The sequence below is a fragment of the Myotis daubentonii genome, chromosome 2, assembly GCF_963259705.1.
Source record: "Myotis daubentonii chromosome 2, mMyoDau2.1, whole genome shotgun sequence".
NCBI lineage: Eukaryota > Metazoa > Chordata > Mammalia > Chiroptera > Vespertilionidae > Myotis > Myotis daubentonii.
In genome coordinates, this window is record NC_081841.1 from 96843718 (window position 1) to 96867469 (window position 23752).

The 23752-nt window shown below is 51.9% G+C and overlaps 2 protein-coding genes across 7 annotated transcripts in view; one reads left to right on the forward strand and one right to left on the reverse strand.

Annotated features, from left to right (window-relative positions):
* The window catches only part of DDX11 (DEAD/H-box helicase 11), a 276819-nt gene extending 275770 nt beyond the window's left edge, over positions 1 to 1049 (forward strand). Inside the window, 1 exon segment of the mRNA XM_059683893.1 lies at positions 2 to 1049. Coding sequence (XP_059539876.1) covers positions 2 to 67 — 66 coding nt within the window. The 3' untranslated portion in view covers positions 68 to 1049.
* On the reverse strand, positions 1046 to 23238 carry WASHC1 (WASH complex subunit 1). 6 transcript variants are annotated; one of them, XM_059683897.1, is made up of 11 exons: positions 23110 to 23238; positions 18275 to 18428; positions 4643 to 4754; positions 4286 to 4432; positions 3956 to 4092; positions 3566 to 3701; positions 3175 to 3376; positions 2938 to 3102; positions 2485 to 2643; positions 1649 to 1717; positions 1046 to 1503 (listed from the first exon to the last, which is right to left on the reverse strand). In XM_059683897.1, exons 2-11 carry the CDS (start codon positions 18421 to 18423, stop codon positions 1364 to 1366), a joined length of 1416 nt encoding a protein of 471 aa, XP_059539880.1. In that variant the 5' UTR covers positions 18424 to 18428; positions 23110 to 23238; the 3' UTR covers positions 1046 to 1363. The 6 variants fall into 6 exon arrangements, with proteins under 6 accessions (XP_059539880.1, XP_059539877.1, XP_059539878.1 ...); XM_059683894.1 differs by lacking the exon at positions 23110 to 23238 and adding an exon at positions 22832 to 22991; XM_059683895.1 differs by lacking the exon at positions 23110 to 23238 and adding an exon at positions 22592 to 22731.
* Between the last annotated feature and the right edge of the window lie 514 nt (positions 23239 to 23752).

A 23752-nucleotide genomic window follows, 5' to 3' on the forward strand; every position in this document is an offset into this window, starting at 1 on the left:
CCACCTAGTGTCTCACTGTCTTTCCCTGTCTCCCCAGTTTCATCACAAGAAGTCTGGCCTTTCCTGAGGGATGGCTGCACTCGTCTGGAATGCAGACCAGCCCTTGTGGAATCCCTGGTTGCAGGATCCAGGAACAGGTGCAGAAGCCAGTAGGCGAAAATTAGGTCGATCCTGAACAAGCAGTGGCTCCTGGCCATCCTTGAGCCTGTCCCAGGGCAGTTCCCCTCCCTGAAATTGGGTCTTTCTTCCTGTTCACCACACCCAGTTGAGCCCCCCTCCCCCGCCCATCGGCCAGCTTTCATGGGCAACTGTGGAAGCTGCACCTTCCACTTCAGCGTCTGCCGGCGCTTGTTTCTCAGCACCCACTTTCTCAGAGGCAAGATGGAGCAGGCCTCTCCTGCCTCTCCCTTTTCTCTCCCCTTTTCGCTAAAATTCGTGTTCTAGACCTTTACTTTTCCCTCCAAATTGAGAATATTCCCCATTTCCAGCCCTTGGTGTCCTGGGCTCTTCTGCCCTCCAGCTTCTGGTTACTTTGACCCACTGCCACCTGGGGATTAAGCACCATCTCTGACAGGTCAGGCACTGAAGTCATTTGGAAGTGGGAGCAGAGCCGTGTGCAGTGCTCCCCGCCTGCTGGCCCCTAACCTGTCCCACAGCCCTCCACAGCATGCTACCTCCCGGGCTGGTTCCAGGTCCCTCCAGTCGGTGGGGCCTCTCTCCCTCTCAGCCACTTGAGCAAACTCCAAGATACCTCTTCCCCTGGCATCAGCAATTACACCAAGGGCCATTAGGCTCTCAGCAGGACTATTTTTAGATACACTGTCTGTCACTGAGACACTTTTTCTGTGTGAAAATATCCCTCCCTCCATCTGCAACAGCTGCCCTGTTGACTACACCTCTCTTCCCTGGCCCCAGAGAAAGGGGGCTTGGTCCACTCAGCACCTTGCTCGATTGCCTGAGACCAGGGGGAGCAGGACAGGCCCTGGCTTGGAGATGTTTGCATTTCTGCACAGCTGTAGTTCCTTAATTAAAAGTGCACTGTTGGTTGATGCTCAGTTATATTTCTTTATTGATTCATGTACTGCTGTACCTCAGTCTCAGGGAATAGAGGAGCATGCTAGTGAAGGAGGTGGGTGGAGCACAAGCAGAAAGTGAAGGCCTCCTCCCAACACCCTCAGAAGCCAGCCTCCCTGCTCCTTGAAGATGGTCCAGGCACAGACCTGGGTAGTCCTCTGTGACCCCCATCCCTCCAAGGGCAGCGGGGGCTGAGAGATCTGCAGGCCAAGGAGCCCATCCCAGCTGTTTCCATGTGAGGGCAAGAGCCTCAGCCTGGGTTTGGTGAGAAGAAGGAGCTGCTGAGCCCCTAGGATTCCCAGTCCTCCTCGTCCTCCTCTCCAGGTGGCTGCTGCGGGGGAGGCAGAGGCGGGATGGAGTCTGACATTCGGGCGAAGGCTCCTCCTGGCCCCTCGCTGGCCTCGGCCCCAGGTCCTTTCCCAGAGATGCCTGGGAGGGAAAAGGTGGAGGGTGAGGGGGTTGTTTGGGGAACCAGTTCACCCGGCCCCTAGTCTTAGAAACAGGAAGAAAAAGGCAGAGTGTGTATGACACACCCCAATCCCTGGCCTTGGGAAGCAGCAGTGCTCTGTCCTACCTTTGCGCCTCATGACCAGCTTGTTAAAGAGATCCGACATCAGGTCGCCGCCTTGGCCCGTGGCTCTCACTGCAACAGGAAAACCATGGGTGACGGAGGAGGAAGGGACCAGTGTGAAACCTGTTCCTGGGTGACAACCTCAGGGTTTAGTCATATTTGTCCTCTTTTTCTTCACGACTGACACACCCCAGCCCCCCACAGCCATCATGTTACCACCAGCTCTTGGATCCAGTACCAGGGCACTGATGAGAAAATGGGTAACATTTGAGTAACACTGTCACAGCCACCCTGTGAAACAGGGCATGAATTAGCAGCCCACAGTATGGATGAGGAAACCAGCTCAGAGACGTTAGGCAGTTTGCCTGGGTCACAGTGCAAAGCTCAGAAGCAAAGCGAGGACTCAAGCTCAGGACTGTTGACATCCAGGACACGGTTGCTCTATGCCAGGTGTTATATTGATGCAAGCAAGCATCACAGAAGTAATCTGTGGCCCCAAGGGGCTTGGAAAAGCAGGACTGAGCCATCGGTCCAGGTCCTCTGTCTCTCAAGTATCTCGGGTTCTGACCGTTTCCTCAGACAGCTGGCAGGATAGATTTTCTCTTGTTTGGCCCCTACCAGCTTAGAGAGGAAAGCAGGCTCCAAACCCCAGCAAGAACCCTCCCCCAGAGGCAAGGATGTTAGGGTGGCCACCCAGGGTTTACAGCAAACACCCTGGGGAATAGAGGGCAGGAGTTTTGACATTTGGGTGGCAAGGAGCACCCTATTGGAGTCTGGTGGTGGTTAAAGAGGCGGCCCTTTTCTTAGAGCCCTACTGGAGGGGTGTAGGGTCCCCTCACCTTGCTCCTGCTCCTTCTGTTTCTTCTTTTCCAGCTTGCGCTCCTTGACACTGCGGAGCTTGGCCTTGCCAATGCCCCCAGCCTGGCGGATAGACTCCAGCAGGGTGGCCCGGCCACTGGAGGGGTCCACTACTTCCTTGGGAGCCCCCTGGACTGGAGCTGGGGGTGGGGAAGGAAGGCTGCTCAGGCAGGGCTAGGCTGTGGGACAGCCCTGCCCAGCCCACAATTCTAGAAGCCCTCAGCAGCTGGCTGTGAGGAGGGGCTGTTCCTGAAGAGGAACCCAGCTGGTGAAGCCGGGACTTCGGTGAAGCCTGAGCTCAGGAAGTCCTGGGTCCAGGCACCGGTCCCTCTCCAATCCCCACCCAGCTTAGGTGCCACCCTGCAGAGGTGGACCCTGGGAATTCCTCATGTGCTGAGGATCTAAATGTGACACATGCCCGCTGCTGCTCCTACCTGAAGGAGACACGCTGCTGTCATCCTTGGCACCTTGACCTGGAGTGGGCACAGTCTGCGGTGGGGGTGGGGGCGGGGGAGCGCTGGCCAGCACCGCTGGAGCTGGGGGAGGTGGGGGTGGGGGTGGTGGTGGCGGAGGTGCTGTTAGGACCCCATCTTCTAGGTCTGAAACAAGTAAAAAAGGTGAGGTGGCTGGGGAAGAAAGAGGCCCAATTCCCATTCGTGGTTCTCACTCACCTGGCTTGAAAGGCCCAGCCACCTCTGTGTGGAAGGCGGGCAGCTCTGGAATGGTGCCAGGGGCAGAGGGGGCAATGCCAGGGCCCAAATCAGCGCTGTACATGAGGTCATCAGCGATGCCTGGCAGGTCGGGCAGGTAGGACGGCACGTCGATCTCAGGTACTTGGCCCAGGTCAGGTACATAGAAGTAGTTCTCTGGAACCTGCAGAATTAGGTGGGGGTACGTGAGTTGGGGTGCTGCAGGGGTCATGGGCCCTGCAGTTTGACCTTGGGACAGTCAGTGGGGCTCAGGTGGGATAAGGGGCTCCATAGACCCCTTGCCTAGAAAACCCTAGCAGGGCCCTACATCCTCAACCACCTATACCCCCCACCCAAGCACAGTGATCTCTACCTGTTGCTCCAGCTGCTCTCTCTTGCTGATGGACAGAGGGGCATCGAATAGCTTCTCCTCTGTCTCTGCCCCCAGCATCACATGGGTCTTTGTTACAGCACCAGCCAGGGGGTCCAGGAAGACATACTTTTTGTACCTGGAGAGGTGAGGTGGAGGTCAGGCGATCTATCATCTGTTCTAGGCCCATGGCCCTGACCTACCTTTCCTACTTCATCAGGGGCCACAGTTAGTTTGTACGGTGGATTCCCAGGCCTTACAAGGCAAAGCAAACTGGTCCTGGCCTTGCAGGCTGCAGACTTTTGCTGCATCTGAGTCTGATGTCCCTGGGGCCCCCCCACTAAGCCAGCCAGGACTCCCACCACCCCTCTGTAGCCCCCCTTCTGGCCATACAGGTTCTCAGTGGTGTTGAAGAGCAGCAAGGAGCTGACGGAGTTGATGTTGCTGGGAAGACCCCCGAGCCCCTCCTCAGCCTCATCCTCAGGTTCCAACTTGGTGTTCACACACACAGGGAAGTATTTCAGCTTCTCCTGGGGGTGGGGCAGAAATGTGACAGGGGGATGGTGGTTACAGGGCCAGACCAGTGACCTCCACCCCATCCCGTCAGAATCCTCTTGGGGGACGAATCCTGTGGTGGGCCCTTAGTTCCTCCCCCACATCCAGTACTGCCACTTGCCACTGGTCACGCCCCGCAAGTGTGTGAGCTAGGTGTGCCCATCAGACCTGCAGGGCCCGCTCGTCCAGGGGGCGGTGCTTGCTCTGGATCCGGTGGCGGGGGCGTCTCTGCAGGCCAAAATCCTGGGCACCCGTAAAGATGGAGCTGTACTCCTGCAGGTGCTCTGGAGCGGGGTACTTGGCACTGGAGAACACCTGTGGACATGGAGAGTCTGACATCACTTTTTCAGGGGCCCCGAAAACTTCCAGAGAGCCTAGGTTTGGGATGGGATTCTGAGGAGAAGGAAAGCTTGAGTTGTGGCTGGACAGTAACGGTAGGGATGTGGGCAACCTCAGAGGCACAGGGATATGGTAGAGAATGGGATATCTGTGATGGGCCATCAGCCACAGGGACATATGGGCTACCTTGATGGCCTTCTTGCTGCCTTTGATCTTCTCAATCTTGGCCTGGGCCAAGGAGACCCTCTCCCCAATGGCCTGCAGCTGGCTCCGGCTCAGCTCTACTCGCTGGGAGATCCTGTCATGGAAAAAAATGACAGGTCCAGGGGCTGCTCCTCAAACCCCTGCAGACTCCTGCATACCTCCTGCTTCTAACAACAAACCTGCAAAAACCCAGGGACTTAAGCAAAGGGTCTTAAAAAAAAAATGTTATCTGCTTATCAGGGTCAATCTTAGAACTCTCAGGTGACCTCCCAAAGATCATCCAAACTGAAGGGTCTAGAACAGGGGTAGGGAAAATTTTTGACTCGAGGGCCACAATGGGTTCTTAAACTGGACCGGAGGGCCGGAACAAAAGCATGGATGGAGTGTTTGTGTGAACTAATATAAATTCAAAGTAAACATCATTACATAAAAGGGTACGGGGTCTTTTATTTCAATAGTTTTATTCATTTCAAACGGGCCGGATCCGGCCTGCAGGCCGTAGTTTGCCCACGGCTGGTCTAGAATGTGCTGCATTATGTTTCTTGGAGCTCTGGGTAGGGCTGGGCAATTACCCTGGTGCCTACACATGTCACCTGAAGGGACATTGTTCCTGCCTCCCAGAGTGTGCAGCCTCAGGCTGGGGCAAGCAGAGGCAGAATCTTCATGAGTGACATGGACACAGTCACCTATTTACAGACAAGGAAACCAGAGTTCAGCAAGACTGAGTGACAAGGCTGGACCTAAATTCAAGTCCTCGACCTGTTCGTCTCTTGTGAGTGCATCCCCAGTCCTGACCAAGGTTCTCAAGGCTATGGTCTGGCTGCTCACGGGCTTCCTCCCCTTCCTTCCTACCCGTCAGTTGGGTGCAGCAACACCCGCTGCCCGGGTATTCCCCGAACACGCCAAACTCCTGTTGCGCGGCGTTTGCATCAAATGGAATGCTGTCCCCCAATATCCACACACTGGCTCCTTCACTTCGCTGCGCCCCCTCACGAAGCCTTCCTGACCACAGAATCTGAAAAGGCAATGTCACTTCCCAACTCCCACCCATTCTTTCACACAGTGCACTTGACACTGTGTCCCTTGCCTACATGTGCTCCGAAGGACTGAGGACTTTGCTTTGTTCCTGGGTATTCCCAGTGCCCAGGGCAGTGCTGGACCTCTCAGGCCCCTCCGTGGTTCCTGATGACTAACACCCATGTGCCCTAAATGTAAGTGCACAGGAGCCCCACTTTCGCTGTCCCCACGTTACTCAGCAACAGCAAGGGTCTTCTTGCTGCAGCGTTAACCCTGGCTCTCGTGTGCCAGTCTATCCTTCCTCCATAGGCTCCCCCACCTCCCAGAACACCAGTTCCTGCCATGATCACCACGTTCCACATTCAGAGCGGCCACATCTCTGCATTCACCTGGCAGGAGTGAGCACACAAGTGAGGCAGGAGAAATGAGACAGTTGCAAGTTGAGTATCTGGGGAAAAGTGGGGAGGATATGGTGGGTGGCAGAGTGGCCTCACTGCCTCTGCAGTGGGGGGCTGCAAGGTTAAGGGACTCTGAGATTTCTCTAAAAGTTGAAAGGAGCAGTCAAGACTGGCCCAGCCTTTGTAAAGCATCCCCACCCACTCTAAAAGGGTCTTGTCCCTCCAAAGAACCCACCTCTCCATCAGACAATTTCACAACCCAAGGGTCTCTGTCCTGATGAAGTCTCCCTGATTATGCCTGGCTCCTCAAGTGCCAGAGGTGGAGTGGGGTGGAGGCTGGGATACAAGCAGGCACCAAAGCAGCTTAGTTTTCCTTGACAGACTAGTCTGAGTGGGGCAGCAATGCAGATAGACGGGCAGTTGCCTTCCAACGAGAGAACGTAAAACCACCCATCTTTCCAGCATGGGCTCCCTCTTTTCCGCAGGGAGAAAGGTCTTCATTCACTGGGAAGGCATACTTGATCAAGCTGCTTCGTCCAGTTCCTACCTCTGTCACTCTGGCCCTGGGTGCTGAAGCACCTTAGTGGTTATGTAACCACTCCTCTTGGAGTCAGTGTGGAGAGCGAGGGACATGAAACCGGAGATAGGCTACTCTGTTCTGCTTCTTCCATTAAGGAGAGAAGGGCCAATTCCTTAAAATTGTAAACATCAAGCTTAACAACAAACCCTGGCAAATATCCAGAATGGATTATTAAATAGAGTGTCTGTAAGCACTTAGAAAAGGAAGAGGCAGGTCCGGGGGCCAGCACTGTTCTAAATTCACAGCATTTCTTACTTAGACAGGGTTATTAGACTCGTGTATCAGGGGAAAACCTTAAACACAGTGCATCTTGAGTCAGCAAGGATTTCGATGGCTTCTCACAAAATCCTGAAGACAAGATGGAGCTATGGGGGTTGGGGGAGAAAACACTTGAGAAAACAAGGCCAGATGAACAACAGTCTCTGAAGGGCACTGCAGAGAATGGGCTGATTTCGGCTGCACCAAGGTATCTGGCAGGGCCCAGTCCAGCTCAGTCAACACTGGGGATATCAAACGGGGGATGTCAAACGGGGAGGGTCAAAAATGGTCTGCATGGTGGAACCTAGGCTCAAATAATCATTTCAATCCAGAAGGATGCAATGCAAGAAACAAGATGAAACTGACAAGGTGTGAACAGGAAGCCCAGCATTCAGGTTAAAGTCAAGCGCACATACAGAAGATGGAGGCTGAACAGTAGCTCAGATGAAGAAAGGCCTAAGGTTTTGGTTAACCATAAACTCAGAATGAGTTAAAAGAATGTTAAGCAGCTTAAAAAGGAAATACAGCCCTGGCTGGTGTTTCTCAGTGGTTAGAGCATCAGCCTGCCCACTGAAGGGTGTGGGTTCAATTCCCAGTCAAGGGCACATACCTGAGATGCAGAGTCAATCCCTGGCCCTGGTTGTGGCACATATGAGAGGCAACCAATCGATGTGTGTCTCTCACATCGATGTTTCTCTCTCTCCCCTCCCTCACTTCTACTCTCTAAAAATCAATGGAAAAAGTATCTTCGGGTGAGGATACATAGCTCCTGGTCTATCTTCTCCCTTTTTAATTTTTTTTTAGAGAAGAGAAATATTGATTTGTTGTTCCACTTATTTATGCAATGGCCACCGTAAGGGTGGGGGATGGTGGCAAAAGGGCAATTGTTTGCCATTCCTGATCTACAGCCCCTGGCTTGGTGGCAAACTTCAAAGTAGGTCAGTTTCCAAGCTTATCACTGAAGGCTTGTACAATGTCCCATAGACATGGGTTAACATCTACTTAGTAGCAGAGTGACCTTGGGCAAGTCACTTAATAGGCCTATGCTTCAGTTTCTTCGGCTGAAAAGTAGGAGTAGTAGCTTCTATATTATGGAATTATCGTAAAAGTTAAAATGAACAAATGTAAGTCCAGTGTTCCTGTATTAGCTGACATATCCTAAGTACTTGGTTAACATTTGCTCTTACTAAGATGCAGAGAGGGATGAGAGACTCCAGACACTCAGGGGAAGCCAGAAGAGGCAGTGATGGGCAGACAGAGAAGTAAGTCCCAGCCAGGAAATAAATACTTTGCAAGAGACCACCATGGAGAGCAGAGGGCAGAGCAACAGTAAGTCACTCCCCGGGCTGGGGTGGGAGGCATCAAGGAGGCACCTAGGGACCACCCTGCTCCTAGTGTGACAGAGGGAGGGGGACAGGTTGGCCAGGGCAGTGCTTGGGCTCCCTGTGCGGACTCTTCCAACACTGACTCTCCATCCCCCTGTTTATGAAGCCAGGCAGGCCCCTGGCCCCTGCAGTGCTGCCCTGGCTACTCACAATCAGATCAGCTCTTCACAATCAGATCACATGCCAGTCCGCAGAGGCAGGCTGCTGAGGGGAAGGAGGCACCCACTCCTCCATAATTGCCACCTCTCCTCCCTGCCTGCCCTGTCCCCAGGCGCAGCAGACCCTGAACTGGGCTCTTGCCTTCACCTTTATCTTCTCTGCTCACAGGGATAATTTACAGGGATAATTAAGAATGATCTACTAATTATGCAGGCAGCTGATTGAGTGCTTTCTAACCTGGAGAGTCACCAGGTGCCAATCAGTAGAGAGAAACTGGGGGGGGGGGGGGGGGGTGTTAAGAAGTAGAAAGACAGAAAAGGAAAAGGCTTTGCAGAGAAAATGGATCCTTGCCCAGGAGGAAGGGGCTGCAGCTTGGCTGACAGGAATGGCAAGTGATAGCACCCCAACTTCCACATGCAGAATCTGCCCAGCTCCTCTTCCCCATGCCACTGCAGCACCCTCTGCCTCGTCACCTAAATCTTGTGAAGAAGGTGACATCTCTGGACAGATATTTTTGGCCTGGCTTCTCCCAGGTGAAAAGGGCAGAGAAGCCAGGGACTGGGCTGGAAGGAGAGGCTCCAGGAGAGCCTGTAAGGTACTTGTCATTCTCTCCAGTCTCTGCACAGCTCCCACTGCGGCAAAGCAGGAGAAAGAACACCAGCTCGGAATGCTAATTTGCCATGAGCTCACCTACCTGCAGAACTGCACCCAGGTTCCACTGGGCCAAGGGGCCAGGCCTGGGCCTGAGTGGGGAGGAGAGATAGAAAGTGTCTCTTTTCTGCAAGGTTTACAAGCAGGAGGAGCATGTTTAAGGGGGGAAATTTCTAAGCTGGGGTCACATCCCACCATAAAAGCCCATTAGAAATGAAAAGCCCCCTTGCCTGTTGATGGCTACAGGAAGGGGTAGGGCAGAAGAGAGAGGTTAGGTCTAGGCACTCCCCACCCCTGTCCCAGTCATCCCAGACTCCTCCCTTTCCCTCATCCTCATTCCCATTTTGTCATCATTGTTCCCTTTGAAATGTCTCTTATCCATCCCTCCCTGTTGGCAGCTCCCCTGGACTGCAGCCTTATCCTTTCCATGCCCTGACCACACAACAGTCCCAGAATCCACTCTCACCTCTTCTTGTCCACTCTGTGACCACTGCTTGACGAACCTTCCCAAAACTCTTCTGTCCCATCACTTCTCTGCTCAAGCACCTATCCAGGCTCCCTAAAACTCCTGGATCAAGCTCAAAGTCCTGCCTTGTTCAGAGAAGCCCCCGTGCGCCCTGACTCACTTATCTCAACTTTTCACTCACACAACCTCTTCCCTCCCACTCCACTGCATGGAGCACGCCCACACTGCAGAAAAGAAGCCGGAAGCAAACTCTCAAGGGCACGAGATCAGAGGGGGAAGTGGGACCCATAGACGCATGGCAAGTTGAGTTCACACCCTGTTCTGTTCTGACTGTATGAGACAGGCAGCAATGTCTGTACTCTGGGAGCCAGGACACACCACCTTCTGGCCTCTCAGCCTTTGGCACACATTTCCAGACCCTACCAGATGGCCTGCAGGATCACATTCCCAGTCCTGCCCAAGCACACCCTGTCTTTCCTGTGGCCTAGTTCATGCCCCTTTCCTTCGGGAGGCCTTTCCTGACCACATGTAGTAGGCATGTGATTCTCCTCGCTACCATCTACTTTTTCTTGTTCAAGTAACAGCCTCTGTTTTCGTGACAGAACCCTTCACTCCCACAGACTCAGTCCATGGACTTCAGGGGGGCTAAACCCAGGGCTTAGGATAATGGTAATACATGTGACAGGTCGGAGCCAGTTGGTGTGTCACCCCCTCTCCCCCCAGCATTCGGCTCTGGCATAGACAAGAGAACCAAGCTGTGCCAATGGGCGAGTGGGACTTCTGAGGAAATGCTGGACTGGAACTAGAACCTGGGTGCTCTGACCCTACTGGGGTGACCTTGCCACTACAAGAGCAAGGCCTGTCTGAGAATAGGGCCAGCCCAGAGGCAGAGAGCGGGGATGGAGTGAAAGCAATTCCAAGTCCTGATAACAGCATCACACCCTTCGGCTCCAAAACCTGCTCTACTGATGGGTTACTTTTTACCTAAACTACTTTAGGAAGTTCTAATTGATAAATATGCCATCGATTCTTATTTATTTCTCTCTTCTCTAGATCCCGGGAGGCCCACAGTTTATGCTATGTAATTAAGAAACAACCAAGACCTATTGCTCTCCTATTCCAAAATACAAGATCCTTGAAGACAGGAACCATGACATACACATCTTTGATATCCCTCAAGATCCAGCAATGGGGTGACCTGAAACCTGGTTTTGAGGGCTCCTCAGAGACATTCTCCCCTCCCCTTCAGATACTTAGAGGGCCCATACCCACTCTCAACCAACTCATCAGCCCTGCCCTGGAGATCATCCCACTAAATTGTCTACAAGAGCCAAATACCAGGAAGGGAAATTAACGTATGCTAAAAATCCAATGCCCTCCTTAGAGAAAGGCAAGCATGCTGTCACAATTCCAGTGAGGAACACAAATATTCAATCACTGGGCATGGGGCAGCCATAATCTCCGACTGTCAGCTCTTAAAGGCCTGTGTCCTCTTGCTTATGTGTTCCTTGAAAATATTTAACACAAAAATAAGCACAAAAGGGGCACCAAACACTTTCTATAACTATTGATAGCAGCTTAATAGAGGACCACCACAGGCGGCAAATGAGCAGAGATGATATTAAGAGTGAGCACTGATTGCATACTTACTATATTCCAAGCCCTGTAATTTCTTTGCAAGTTTTAATTAACTTAATCTTTACAATAATCCGATTTGTAAGATACCATTATTATCATCACATTATAGATGAGAACACCGAGGCTTAGGGAAGTTAACTCTCCCAAAGTTACAGAGCAAGCAAATGGGGAAGCCAACTGGAGCCCAGGCAGCCTGCTCCAGAGTCCACCTCCCGAACCACTGGGGCATCGTCCCTGGTTACAGTTATATTCTGGACAGGCTCGGGCAGGCGGGCACACCGGTGGGAAGGCAGCATGCAGAAGAGTCCAGTGGATCTGGTGTTTATACCAAATCCAACTGAAGACAATGACTCCATTCTCTGTTCCCACTGGGGAGGACTTTAGGAAGAGGTGGACTCACAACTGATGGAGGAGGAAGAGGTCACCTGGTGATGCAGAAGGGGATTCCTGGACTGGAGTGCAAGCAGGGTGAGGGATGACTTGGACCAATGAGATCAACCTGAGTCAGGCAGTCAAATACTTTACACTGGGTGCAATAAAGGGTTCCTATGTGAGGCATAATGTGGGCACCCAGGAAGATCTAACTAAGCCCATCTCAGGTTGCTTATGGCCAGAGAAAGACAGGACAAAACCTGGGACCTTTGCAAGGAAATAGCAAACACCAATGACTCATGTTAAATAAACATTGAGTGAAAAATCGTAATAGCGTAAGGATTGTCCTAGATTAGCACTGGAATAAACAAAAAGCTGCCACTCACTAACTCAAAATCGCCAAACACCTCTAAGGCTCTGCCTCTCCACCAGCTTCATGAGGCGACCCCCAACCCCCTTGCTCCAGCCACACTGGCTTCCATTCAAGTCCTTCCTACCTCAGGGCTTTAGCTCATGTACTTCTTTCTTTCTGAAACATTCTTCTCCCCAACCTACCCATTCACAATAACTCCCACTCACCCTTCAGATTTTACCATGCATCTTCTTCCCTTCATATGCCTCCTCTCATTCCCCCAAGCCAAGTCAGGCCTCCCGTTAATAACTCTCACAGGAACCTCCTTCCCAACACAGAAAGACAGTAAGAACTCCAGTGTCTGGAGCCACAATACCTGGGTGTGACCCCTGGCTCTGCCACTTGGGCAAGTCTCTTAGTCTTCTGTGCCTCGGTTTCCTCATCTATAAAATGGAGGTAACAACAGTAGCTCCTCATAAAGTGGTTGTGAGGGCTAAATGAATTAATGCACTTTGGATCAATGATGGTACATGATTAATGCTATATAAATATTACAAAATTAGTTAAAAATAGATCTTATTGCATTCGACAAAATTCAACACCCATTTTTGATAAAAACTTTCCGCAGAGTGGGAATAGAGGGAGCATATCTCAACATGCTAAAGGCCATATATGACAAACCTACAGACAACAGTATACTTAATGGGCAAAAACTAAAAGCATTTCCCCTAAGAACAGGAACAAGACAGGGATGTTCGCTTTCACCACTCATATTCAAACATAGTACTAGAAGTCCTAGCCACAGTGATCAGACAAGAAGAAGAAATAAGAAGCATCCAAATTGGAAATAAGGAAGTGAAACTCTCATTATTCACAGATGACATGATATTGTATATAGAAAACCCTAAAGACTCTACCAAAAACTACTAGATTTAATAAATGAATTTGGCAATGTAGCAGGTTACAAAATCAATGGCTTTTTTATACACCAGTAATGAATGCTCAGAAAGAGAAACTAAGCAAATAATCCCACTTACCACTGCAACAAAAAAATTAAGATACTTAGGAATAAACCTAACCAAGGAGGCAAAAGACCTGTACTCAGAAAACTACAGGACGTTGAAAATAAAAGATAGAGGAAGATATAAACAAGTGGAAGCATATACCATGTTCATGGGTTGGTAGAATCCACATCATTAAAATGTCCATAGTACCAAAGGCAATCTACAGATTCAATGCAATCCCTATTAAAATACCAACGGCATATTTCACAGAGCTAGAACAAACTCTCCAAAAATTTATATGGCATCAAAAAAGACCCCGAATAGCTGCAGCAATTTTGAGAAAGAAAAACAAAGGTGGAGGAATCACAATAACAGATTTCAAGTTATACTACAAAGCCACTGTAATCAAAACAGCCTGGTACTAGCACAAGAACAGGCACGTAGGTCAATGAAACAACAGAGAACGCAGAAATTGACCCAAGCCATTATGTTCAATTAATATCTGACAAAGGAGGCAAGAGCATGCAGTGGAGTCAAGAGAGTCTCTTTCAATAAATGATGTTGGGAAAATTGGACAAATACATGCCAAAAAAAAAAAAAAAGAAAGAAAGAAAGAAACTAGACCACCAACTTAACATCATACAAAAGAATAAACTCAAAATGGGTAAAAGACTTAAATGTAAGATGTGAAACCATAAAAATCTTAGAAGAAACCATAGGCAGCATAATCTCAGACATCTCTAGTAGCAATATGTTTACAGCTACATCTCCTAAGGCAAAGGAAAGTAAGGAAAAAATAAGCAAATAGGACTACATCAAAATAAAAAGCTTTTGCACAGCAAAAGAAACCATCAACAAAACGAAAACAGAGCCCACTGTATGCGAGAACATATTTGGCAATGATACATCTGATAAAAGGTTAATATACAAAATATATGAGGAACTCCTATAACTTAACAGAAGGAAGACAGACAATCCAATTAAAAAATGGGCAAATGACCTAAATAGACACCTCTCCAAAGTGGACAAAGAGATGACCAAGAGACATATGAAAAAATGCTCAGTCACTGATCATCAGAGAGATGCAAATTAAAATGACAATGAGGTATCTATCACCTCACACCTGTCAGAATGGCTACCATCAACAAATCAACAAATGACAAGTGCTGACTAGGATGTGGAGAAAAGGGAACCCTAGTACACTGCTGGTGGGAATGCAGACTGGTGCAACCATTATGGAAAACAGTATGGAGTTTCCTCAAATAATTAAATATGGAACTGCCATTTGACCCAGTGATTCCACTTCTAGGAATATAGCCTAAGAAACCGGAAACACCAATCAGAAAGAATGTATGCACTCCTATGTTCATACCATGCACAATTTAAAATGGCTAATACTTGGAAATAGTCCAAGTGCCCATCAGTAGATGAGTGGATAAAAAAAGCTATGGTACATTTATATCATGGAATACTATGCAGCAGTAAAAAAGAAGAATCTCTACTCATTGAGACAGCATGGAGGGACCTGGAGAGTACCATACTAAGTGAAATAAGTCAGTCAGAGAAAGACAAATATCACATGATCTCACTCATATGTGGAATCTAATTAATAAAATAAACTGATGAACGGAGTGGATCCAGAGACATGGAAACATGGAACAGAATGTGGAATTTCGGAGGGAAGTTGGGGGATAGGAGGGGGGAGAGGTAATCAACCAAAGACCTTATATGCATATATGCATAATTCATGGATACAGACAATAAGGTGCTGAAGGCCTGGGGTGGAGGGGGGTGTGGGCTGGAGGGGATCAATGGGGTGGGAAAGGGATATATTTAATACTTTCAACAATAAAGAATCCTATCTAATAAAAGAGAAACATGGTAATTGGCGTACGACCGCTACCCTTCCCATTGGCTAACCAGGGCGATATGCAAATTAACTGCCAGCCAAGATGGCGGCCGGCAGCCAGGCAGCTTAAACTGAACATGAGGCTTCCTTGCTTCAGTGACGGAGGACTGCAACGTTCCCTGCCTGCCTTGCGGGCCTCTGAGCCTACAGTTTGGAACATTGCAACAAATATAGAAGCTAAACAAAACCCCAGAAACCAGCTTTCAGCGAGCTGGGATCACAGAGCTGGAGTTATACATTGTTTCGATTATAGAACCTAAACAAACCAGATACCTGCTTTCAGCAGCAGAGGCCTCAGAGCTGGAGCCAGGCTAAAGCTGGCCCAGAATTTAAAAAAAAGAAAAAAAGGAGCAGTTGGGAGCTTCAGTCCCAGCCTGAAAACAGCCCTCAGCCCCTCACCCAGACTGGCCAGGCACCCCAGTGGGGACCCCCACCCTGAAGGGTGTGTGACCAGCTGCAAACAGCCATCATCCCCTCATCCAGGCTGGCCAGGAACCCCAGTGGGGACCCCCACCCTGATCCAGGACACCTTTCAGGGAAAACCAGCCAGCCCCCACCCATGCACCAGGCCTCTATTCTATATAGTAAAAGGGTAATATGCCTCCCAGCACCGGGATCAGCGTGACAGGGGGCAGCGCCCAAACCCCCTGATCGCCCTGCGGCTCTGTGTGTGACAGGGGGCAGGGCCACAACCTCCCTATCGGCCCTGCTCTGTTCCTGACAGGGGAAGGCGCCCCAACCCCCTGATCGGCCCTGCTCTGTGGGTGATAGAGGGTGGCGCCCCAACCCCCCCCCACACACAGTCCCTGCTCTGTGTGTGATGGGGTAGAGCCATAACCTCCCCATCGGCCCTGCCCTGAGTGTGACAGTGGCGGCGCCCCAACCCCCTGTTCGGCCCTGCTCTGTGGTGATAGAGGGCGGCGCCCCACCCCTGATCAGCCCTGCTCTGTGCGTGACAGGGGGGAGCTCCCCAACCCCCTGATTGGCCCTGCTCTGTGCATGACAGGGGGTGGCGCCGCAACCTCCCCATCGACCCTGCCTTGAGTGTGATAGGGGGCGGTGCCCCAACCCCCCAATCGGCCCTACCGAGCGTGACTGAGGGTGGCATCACAACCTCCCAATCCGCCCTGCTCTGTGCATGACAGGGGGCGGCACCCCAATTCCCCAATCGGCCCTGCTCTGAGCCCGACCAGGGGCTACACCTAGGGATTAGGCCTGCCCTCTGCCATCCGGGAGCAGGCCTAAGCCAGCAGGTCGTTATCTCCCGAGGGGTTCCAGACTGCAAGAGGGCACAGGCCGGGCTGAGGGACCCCCCTCCGAGTGCACAAATTTTTGTGCACTGGGCCTCTAGTTATCCTATCTAATAAAAGAGAAAAATGGTAATTGGCGTACGACGATACCCTTTTCATTGGTTAATCAGGGCTATATGCAAATTAACTGCCAACTATGATTGGCAGTTAACTGCCAATTAAGATTGGCAGTTAACTGCCAACAAGATGGCGGTTAATTTGCATATGTAGGCACAATGCAGGGAGGCGAAAGGGAAAGCAGGAAGCCCCCTGCCACTGACAGTGATCGGAAACCCAGGGGGGAGCTAAGAGCTGGGGGGCAGGGCAAAGGCGGCCCTGGGGCCGCCTTTGCCCTGCCCCCCAGCCATGATCAGAGAATCAGGTGCCTTTGCCGCCCTGGCCAGTGATAGCAGGAAGTAGGGGTGGAGCCAGCGATGGGAGCTGGGCACGGTCGAAGCTGGCAGTCCCAGGAGCTAGGGGTCCCTTGCCTGGGCCTAAAGCGAAGCCCACGATCGCGGGGCCGCTGCAGCTGCGGGTCCCCGCTGCCCGAGCAGGACGCCTAGGCCAGAGGCTTCCTGCAGGGGCAGGGGCGGAGCCTGCAACCGCGGGGAGCTGGGGGTCCCTGCCCAGGCCTGACACCTCTGCCGGAGGCCTCAGGCCTGGTCAAGGGGCCGATCCGGTGATTGGTGATCAGAGGGTGATGAGGGTCAACTCCTCTGGCCGAGGCATCAGGCCTGGGCGGGGGCCAGAGCCAGTGATCAGGGGGAGATGGGGGTCCCCTGTCCAAGCCTGACACCTCTGGCGGAGGCGTCAGGCCTGGGCAAGGGGCCGATCAGGCGATCGGAGGGTGATGGGGGTCAACGCCTGAGGGCTCCCAGTATATGAGAGGGGGCAGGCTGGGCTGAGGGACACTCCCCCCCGACACACACCCAGTGCACGAATTTCGTGCACCAGGCCCCTAGTCTATAATAATAAAAGCAATATGCAAACAACCAAACAGTAGAATAACCGTCCAGACGACCACGCTATGACACACACTGGCGCCATGGTAGTGCAATGCGATTGGTGGGGGGCACCGCCATTGCCCCACAATTGCCCTGCAGAGAGAGGCCCAGGCCACCCTCTGTGGGGTGATCGATGGGGGGGGTTCCACGATCAATCACGCTGTACAGGGAGGCCCAGGCCACCTGGCTGGCGGTGCTGCGGGGAATGGGTGGGGCCTCCCTCTGTGGGGTGATCAATCTAGGGGCCCCGGGATCGATTGCCTCACAGAGGGAGGCCCAGGCCACCAGCCAGCAATGCTGTGGTGGGTGTGCGGAGCCAGCCAGCAATCACCCTGCAGAGGGAAGCCTAGGCCAGCCAAGCGATTGCACCCCACACCTGTCACCCACAGAGGGAGGCAACTGGTGGCAGGGGGACAGGGTGGGGGTGGGGCAGCGCTGCACAGATGGCAAGCAGTGGCAGCGGCAGGGGTGCGGCGTGGGGCCAGCTGCCAGCAACCAGGGGAAGGAAAGCCCCAATAGGCCCTGACCTCTGGCCAGGCCTAGGGACCCTACCCGAGGGGTCCCGGATTGCGAGAGGGCACAGGCCAGGCTGAGGAACACCCCCGCCCCGTGCACAAATTTCATGCACCGGGCCTCTAGTAAAAAAATAAAAATAGGTCTTATTACAATTGTAATTTAAAAACTAACACATAATTGATTAATTACGGTCTATCTTTCCTGCCAGAGCATATCCTCTAGTTGGCCAGGGACGCTGCCTTATTCACCACTGTGACTAAGGAGAGTAGCAGTGCCTTGCACACAAGAAGTATTGAATATGTATTTGCTAACTGTAGGAATAAGTGAAGGAATAGGGCCCCCAGTGGGAGGAAGAGGATGAGTTAGGAGAGCAGTGTCACCACCAGGGCCTGTGGGGCCACAGGGAACCCAGGGGGCTAAGTGGAACATTAGATAGCTCTTATGAGCACTTAGGAGAACAAGCTTCTAAGCTGGGCCCCTTGGGCACAGGGAAGCCAGCTGGGTGCCCCCAGGGCCAAGAATTACCAGAAGGGCTGCTTCTAGAGGGTGCCTTGAGGATGACTGCACAGGGTAGGGAGAAGCCCCTGATCAGGTGAGGATGGGTGGCAGCACCCACCTGCTAAAGATGTCTCCGGAGATCTTCTGTAAGTACTGCAGGGCATCTGCTACCTGCTGGATGGCCTCTTCCCGCCGCAGGTCTGGCTGGATGAGGGGCACTGTGTAGGTCTGCCCTGCCAACGAGTGCTGGGTCCTCATGGGAGTCATGATGCCTGTGGGTGGGAACCAGAGCATCAGGGCCGCCACACACTCACCCACCCCCACCTACCACAGGGCAAGGTACAGAGAGAAGACAGCACAGCTCCACCCCACAAGTTCAGCCTGTACAGGCGGGGAGTTGGGCACAGCATTTGGTGGGAAGCCAGGAACCCCACAGGAGCTGGTCTTCTGTGCTTACTGAGTGAATGAAGAAGGGAAATTGGTAGGGACAACAGAGGCTGATGAAAAGGGTTCTGAGAAGGTGCAACACTGACTGACCCCATAAGGTGCTAGGGACCCTGCTAGACACACTCACTTTACGTTATCTCATTCCAACCCCCTCAGCCTGGAAAACAAGAAAGAAACCCTTGTGGCAGAGTGAAAAAAAGCCTGGAAGCAGGAGGATGGATTTGGGTGGGAGGAGGGGGGATTGCCACAGTTAACTACCAAATGGTACCCAGGTCTGGAAAACCACAGAGAAGGTGGACTCCTGGGTTCCTCTCACTCTGGCCTCTGAGGGACTGAGGGTCTGTTCCTGAGATAGGACAGGCAATGGCTCATGACTCTAGGTCAGTGATGGCGAACCTATGACACACGAACTCATTTTTTTGGTTGATTTTTTGTTAAATGGCACTTAAATATATAAAATAAATATCAAAAATATAAGTCTTTGTTTTACTATGGTTGCAAATATCAAAAAATTTCTATATGTGACACAGCACCAGAGTTAACTTAGGGTTTTTCAAAATGCTGACATGCCGAGCTCAAAAGGTTCGCCATCACTGTTCTAGGTATAGGTGTCCAGGCTCTGCTCACCCAGGCTAGCGCTAAGGGGGGCCAGGAAGAAGAAGGGGCATGTGGGGGTGGGAAACAGGAAGGAAAAACACTCCTTTGAATTGTAAGACAGGGCAGAGTCTATTTATACTGGGTTTAATTAACTACACTCCCTGGTGTCACTAAAGCAGCAATCACACTGCAGACAGCACGGATTTGATTGGCAAGAGATGCACCAGGCAGAATATTAAGGCAATGGGCCCCTATAAATAGGCCTAATCACAGCCCCTTGGTAGAAGATGGTGAGGAAGACACAAATCAGGCCTGGCACTGTGCCCCAGACCTGTTTTCCTAGGCACCATGTTGGAACCCCTGGTTGCAAGGGGTGAGAGTGGGGCTGAATGAATGTGGCAGGGAGGGCTTGAAGTGCTATGTGACCTTGTGTAAGTTGCTTGCCTTCTCTGAATATCTATTTCCCATTCCACACATGGAGAGGGTCACTGCTAAGTGGTTAGTCCTGATGTATCACACCAACATCTTCAACAAGCAGGTGTACTCACTCCTTTGCTCCCTCTGCCCTCCTTCCCAGGCCTTCCTTCCACCCTACTTGTTCTCTCCTACCCTTCCCAGGCCAGCACTTTTCGTCATCTGAGACGATTGTTCTGCTCTCCAACTTGTTTTCCAGTAATGACATCCTCAGCTTCTCAGACCTGAACCTGCCTTAAATCCTTATCGGAGCCCAGTGTTACCTCCTCATCTCCTCACTTCCCTCCTATCAAATGACCAAAGTGGGGCCAGTTATTCCTATCTGAAGAATCTAACCCGCTGAGACTTCCCCCACTCCTTTCAAGGAGAATCCTACCACTTGTGTGTGTGTGTGTGTGTGTGTGTGTGTGTATTTTAAATCCTCACCTGAGTATAATTTCCCATTGATTTTACTAGGGCCTGGGCTGGGAATGAGCTTGCAACCGAGATATGTGCCCTTGACCAGAATCGAACCCAGGATCCTTCGGTCCTCAGGCTGATGCTCTATCCACAGAGCCAAATTGGCTAGGGCCTTTGTATTTCTACTGATGCAAATTTGCTGGCCATCCTAACAGTTCTGCACTCCAGTTTTCCCTTCTGTAAGATGGGGAGGGGATTAAAAGCAGAAGACACTTTTCTGTGCACATCTTTGTTGTTGTTGTTGTTGTTGTTAATCCTTACCAGAGGATATTTTTCCCATTGATTTTTTTAGAGAGAGTGGAAGGGAGGGAAGAAAGGAGACAGGGCAAGAGGGAGAGAGAGAGATACAGAGATACACAGAAGTATCGATTGGTTGCCTCACACACTAGGTGCTGGGGATGCACCTGCAACCCAAGTACATGCCCTTGACTAGGAATCAAACCCAAGACACTATGGTGTGTGGGCTGACGCTTTAACCACTAAACACACTGGCCAGGGCAGTGCACATCTTGAAATGCATTCCTTGTGGTTGTTTATCACATGTCTCTGTGTATGTACACGTATGTACAAGGGGGTAATTCAGGCACAAATTTCCCAAACAAGAAAGTAACAGATCCATTCAAAAATTTAAAAAATGAGTATAACTGGCGGGTAGTTTACTCATTCTGTCTGCAAACATCTACTGATCAACTATTAGGTGCCCGCCATGATCACCACAAAGATGAATAAGACAGTATAGTAGCTATGGAGATAGCCTCAAGAACAATTCAACAGCATAGGACAAGTGCTCTAATCCAGCCATGAGTAACACTGAGGAAGGTGTGATAAACCCCTTTGGGGCCATTGGAGTCAGGAAAAGCCTCTCAGTAGAAGCTCTACTTCCCTAGTAGGCCCAGAGAGAGCATTCCAGGTAGAAGGACAGCCTGAACAAAGGAAGTGGTCTGGTGGTGAGGTTATAACTATTCTTGACCAAGTAGCAGAAAAAAGAAAGATAAGGAGGGGCCAGGTTATGCAAAACACAATACCATGGCAAGGAGTTTGGACTGGGATCCCCAGGCTTGTGCTGTCCAACATGGTAGCCACTAGCTACATGTGGCTTGGAGCACTTGGAATGTGGCTAGTCTGAACTGAGCTGTAGCTTAAGGGTAAAATATACATAGAATTTAAATACTTAATAGGAAAAAAGAATGCAAGATATCTCAAAGTATTTTACAGTCCTCATTCATGAGGGATATGTTTCAAGACCCTAGGTGGATGCCTAAAACCACAGATAGTACTGAACCCTTATATACATGATATTTTTTCTATACATACCTATGATAAAGTTTGATTTGTAAATTAGGCACAGTAAGAAATTTACAACAACCATGAAACAATTACAAGATACTGTAATAAAAGTTAACGTGAATGGCTTTGGGGCAAAATAAAGGTTACCTGAACTCAAGCACTGTGGTACCTGGCAGGTGACCTGATAACCTAGTCAGCCGTTAAGTGACTAAGGGGCGGGGGAGCAACTACAGAGTGGGACACCTGCGAGCTTTCATCAGGCTCCTCAAAATGGGGTGCAACTTAAAATTTGTGAGTTATTTCCGGAATTTTCCATTTAATATATGCAAACTGTGGTTGACCCAGGATAACTGAGACCATAAAAAGCAAAATCAGGGATAAGCAGGGAACGATTGTATATGTAGCGATTACATGCTGAAATGATCCTATTTCAGCTATACTGAGTTAAATAAAACATATTACTAAATTAATATCACCTGTTTCTTTTTACTTTTATTTTTCATCCTCATCCGAGGATAAGTTTTTATTAATTTCAGAGAGAGGAAAGGGAGGGCAGGGGAGGGAGAGAGAGGATAAGAGACCCACCGGTTGCCTCCCGCGCGCGCCAGGGGATCGAACCCACAACCTAGTTCTGTGCCCTGACCGGGATGGCGCTCCAACCAGCCAAGTCGCCGGCCTGGGCTCTTTTTACGTTTAGAATCACATCTGTGGCTCACATATTCCTAAGGAGCAGCACTACCTTGGAGAACCTGGTAAGAAACGCGGCCTCTTTCAGAAAATGAACCTACACCATCCCGTCTCTCCAAAGCTGCTTATAATGTCGGAAGCGCATGGATCCTCCCGCACACCCTCTCGGAACACCGGCCCCAGGCCAGGAACCTGTGCGCGGGAAGCGGGAAGCGGGGCCCGCGCGGAGGGGCCAGGAGGCAGGGCGAGCCCGCCCGCGGGGCCCGGGAGCGGCAGAAGGTCCGGGGACTCGGCCGCCGGTTCCGGAGCCCCGCCCGCGGGCGGAAGGGCGCGTGAGGGCGGGCGGGGCCCGCAGAGGAAGTGAGCGCGCGGCCTGCAGCCCGGCCGGGTCCCCGCGGGGCCTCGGGCGCCGGGAAGGGGGGCCGCGGGGGCTCGGCGCGCGGGGAGGGGAGCCGGGGCCCACGGCGGTGCAGACCCGTCTTACTGGTGGGCAGAGCCGGGACGCCGCTCCCCGGCGGGCAGCAGGGCGAGCCGCACCGTCTGTAGTCCGTTCGGGCGCAGGGCCCGAGGTCCCCACCCGCCTCTGGAGGACGCTCTCTCCGCTCGCGCCGGGCCCTGCGCAGCCCCGCCCCCTGCGCAGCCCCGCCCCGCGCCTCCCCGCCCCGCGCCCGGCGCCCTCGCCCGCCCGGAGTGCCTGCGGCGGATGGGCGGCCCCGCTCCTCACCTGCGCGCCGCGCCGCGCCGCTCTGCCGGGTCCTGGCGCCGCGCCCGCCGCTGCCGCTCTGGCCCCCGAGTTCGGGCCCCACTAGCGGCCCAGTTGCGCAGCCCGGCACGGAACCCGCACTCGGCCGCCGGCGGACGGCTCGGCACCGCCCCCGCCTCCTCCCCGCCCTCCCTCTGACGGGGCCGGGCTGCCGGCCGCCCCGCGCTCCGGGCGCCGCGTTCCGCCGCGCGCTTCCCGTGCCCGACCCCCAGCCCCTCCCCTCGGCCCCACAGACTCACTGATTTAAAACGTCTTTTATTTTCTTGTCTTCAGTTCTGTGGGCCGTTCTCCCCATAGGATTCACTTCGTTTCCATCCCCCTTTAAAAATAAGATAATGTCAGACACAAAAGGAAAAACTATGACTCCACTTGCTAGACCCGGTAGCGGGAGTAGTCAGGCCCGTGGAGGCGGAGAGCGGTGGTGGCGGGGGTGATGGGAGGTGTTTGACCGAGCGGAGCCGGCTCCTGTGACCCCTCTTCCAGAGAGAGGCCTCTGCTTGCATCTCCCAGTTTTAGCGAGAATCCCCCACCCTCTGCCTCCCACATAGCTGACCAAATCCCCCGGCCAGTGGTCGGCAAACTGGTTAGTCAACAGAGCCAAATATCAACAGTACAACGATTGAAATTTCTTTTGAGAGCCAAGTTTTTTAAACTTAAACTATATAGGTAGGTACATTGTTATTAACTTAATTAGGGTACTCCTAAGGCGTAGGAAGAGCCACACTCAAGGGGCCAAAGAGCCGCATGTGGCTCCCGAGCCGCAGTTTGCCGACCACGGCCCCAGGTGATACCTGGTCACCCTGTCCTGCCTTCAGCAAGAATCCTGTCAGGTCAGTTTGTTACAGAAAAATCGGAGAACCAAGCAACACTTAGAGAGATGGA

Coding starts and splice junctions, on each gene's coding strand:
- WASHC1 (XM_059683897.1), bottom strand. CDS start 18,423: ATGACTCCCATGAGGACCCAGCACTCGTTGGCAGGGCAGACCTACACA. Junction 4,755..18,274: donor TCCGGAGACATCTTTAGCAG/GTGGGTGCTGCC, acceptor TTTCCATGACAG/GATCTCCCAGCGAGTAGAGC. Junction 1,504..1,648: donor GCTGGTCATGAGGCGCAAAG/GTAGGACAGAGC, acceptor TTTCCCTCCCAG/GCATCTCTGGGAAAGGACCT.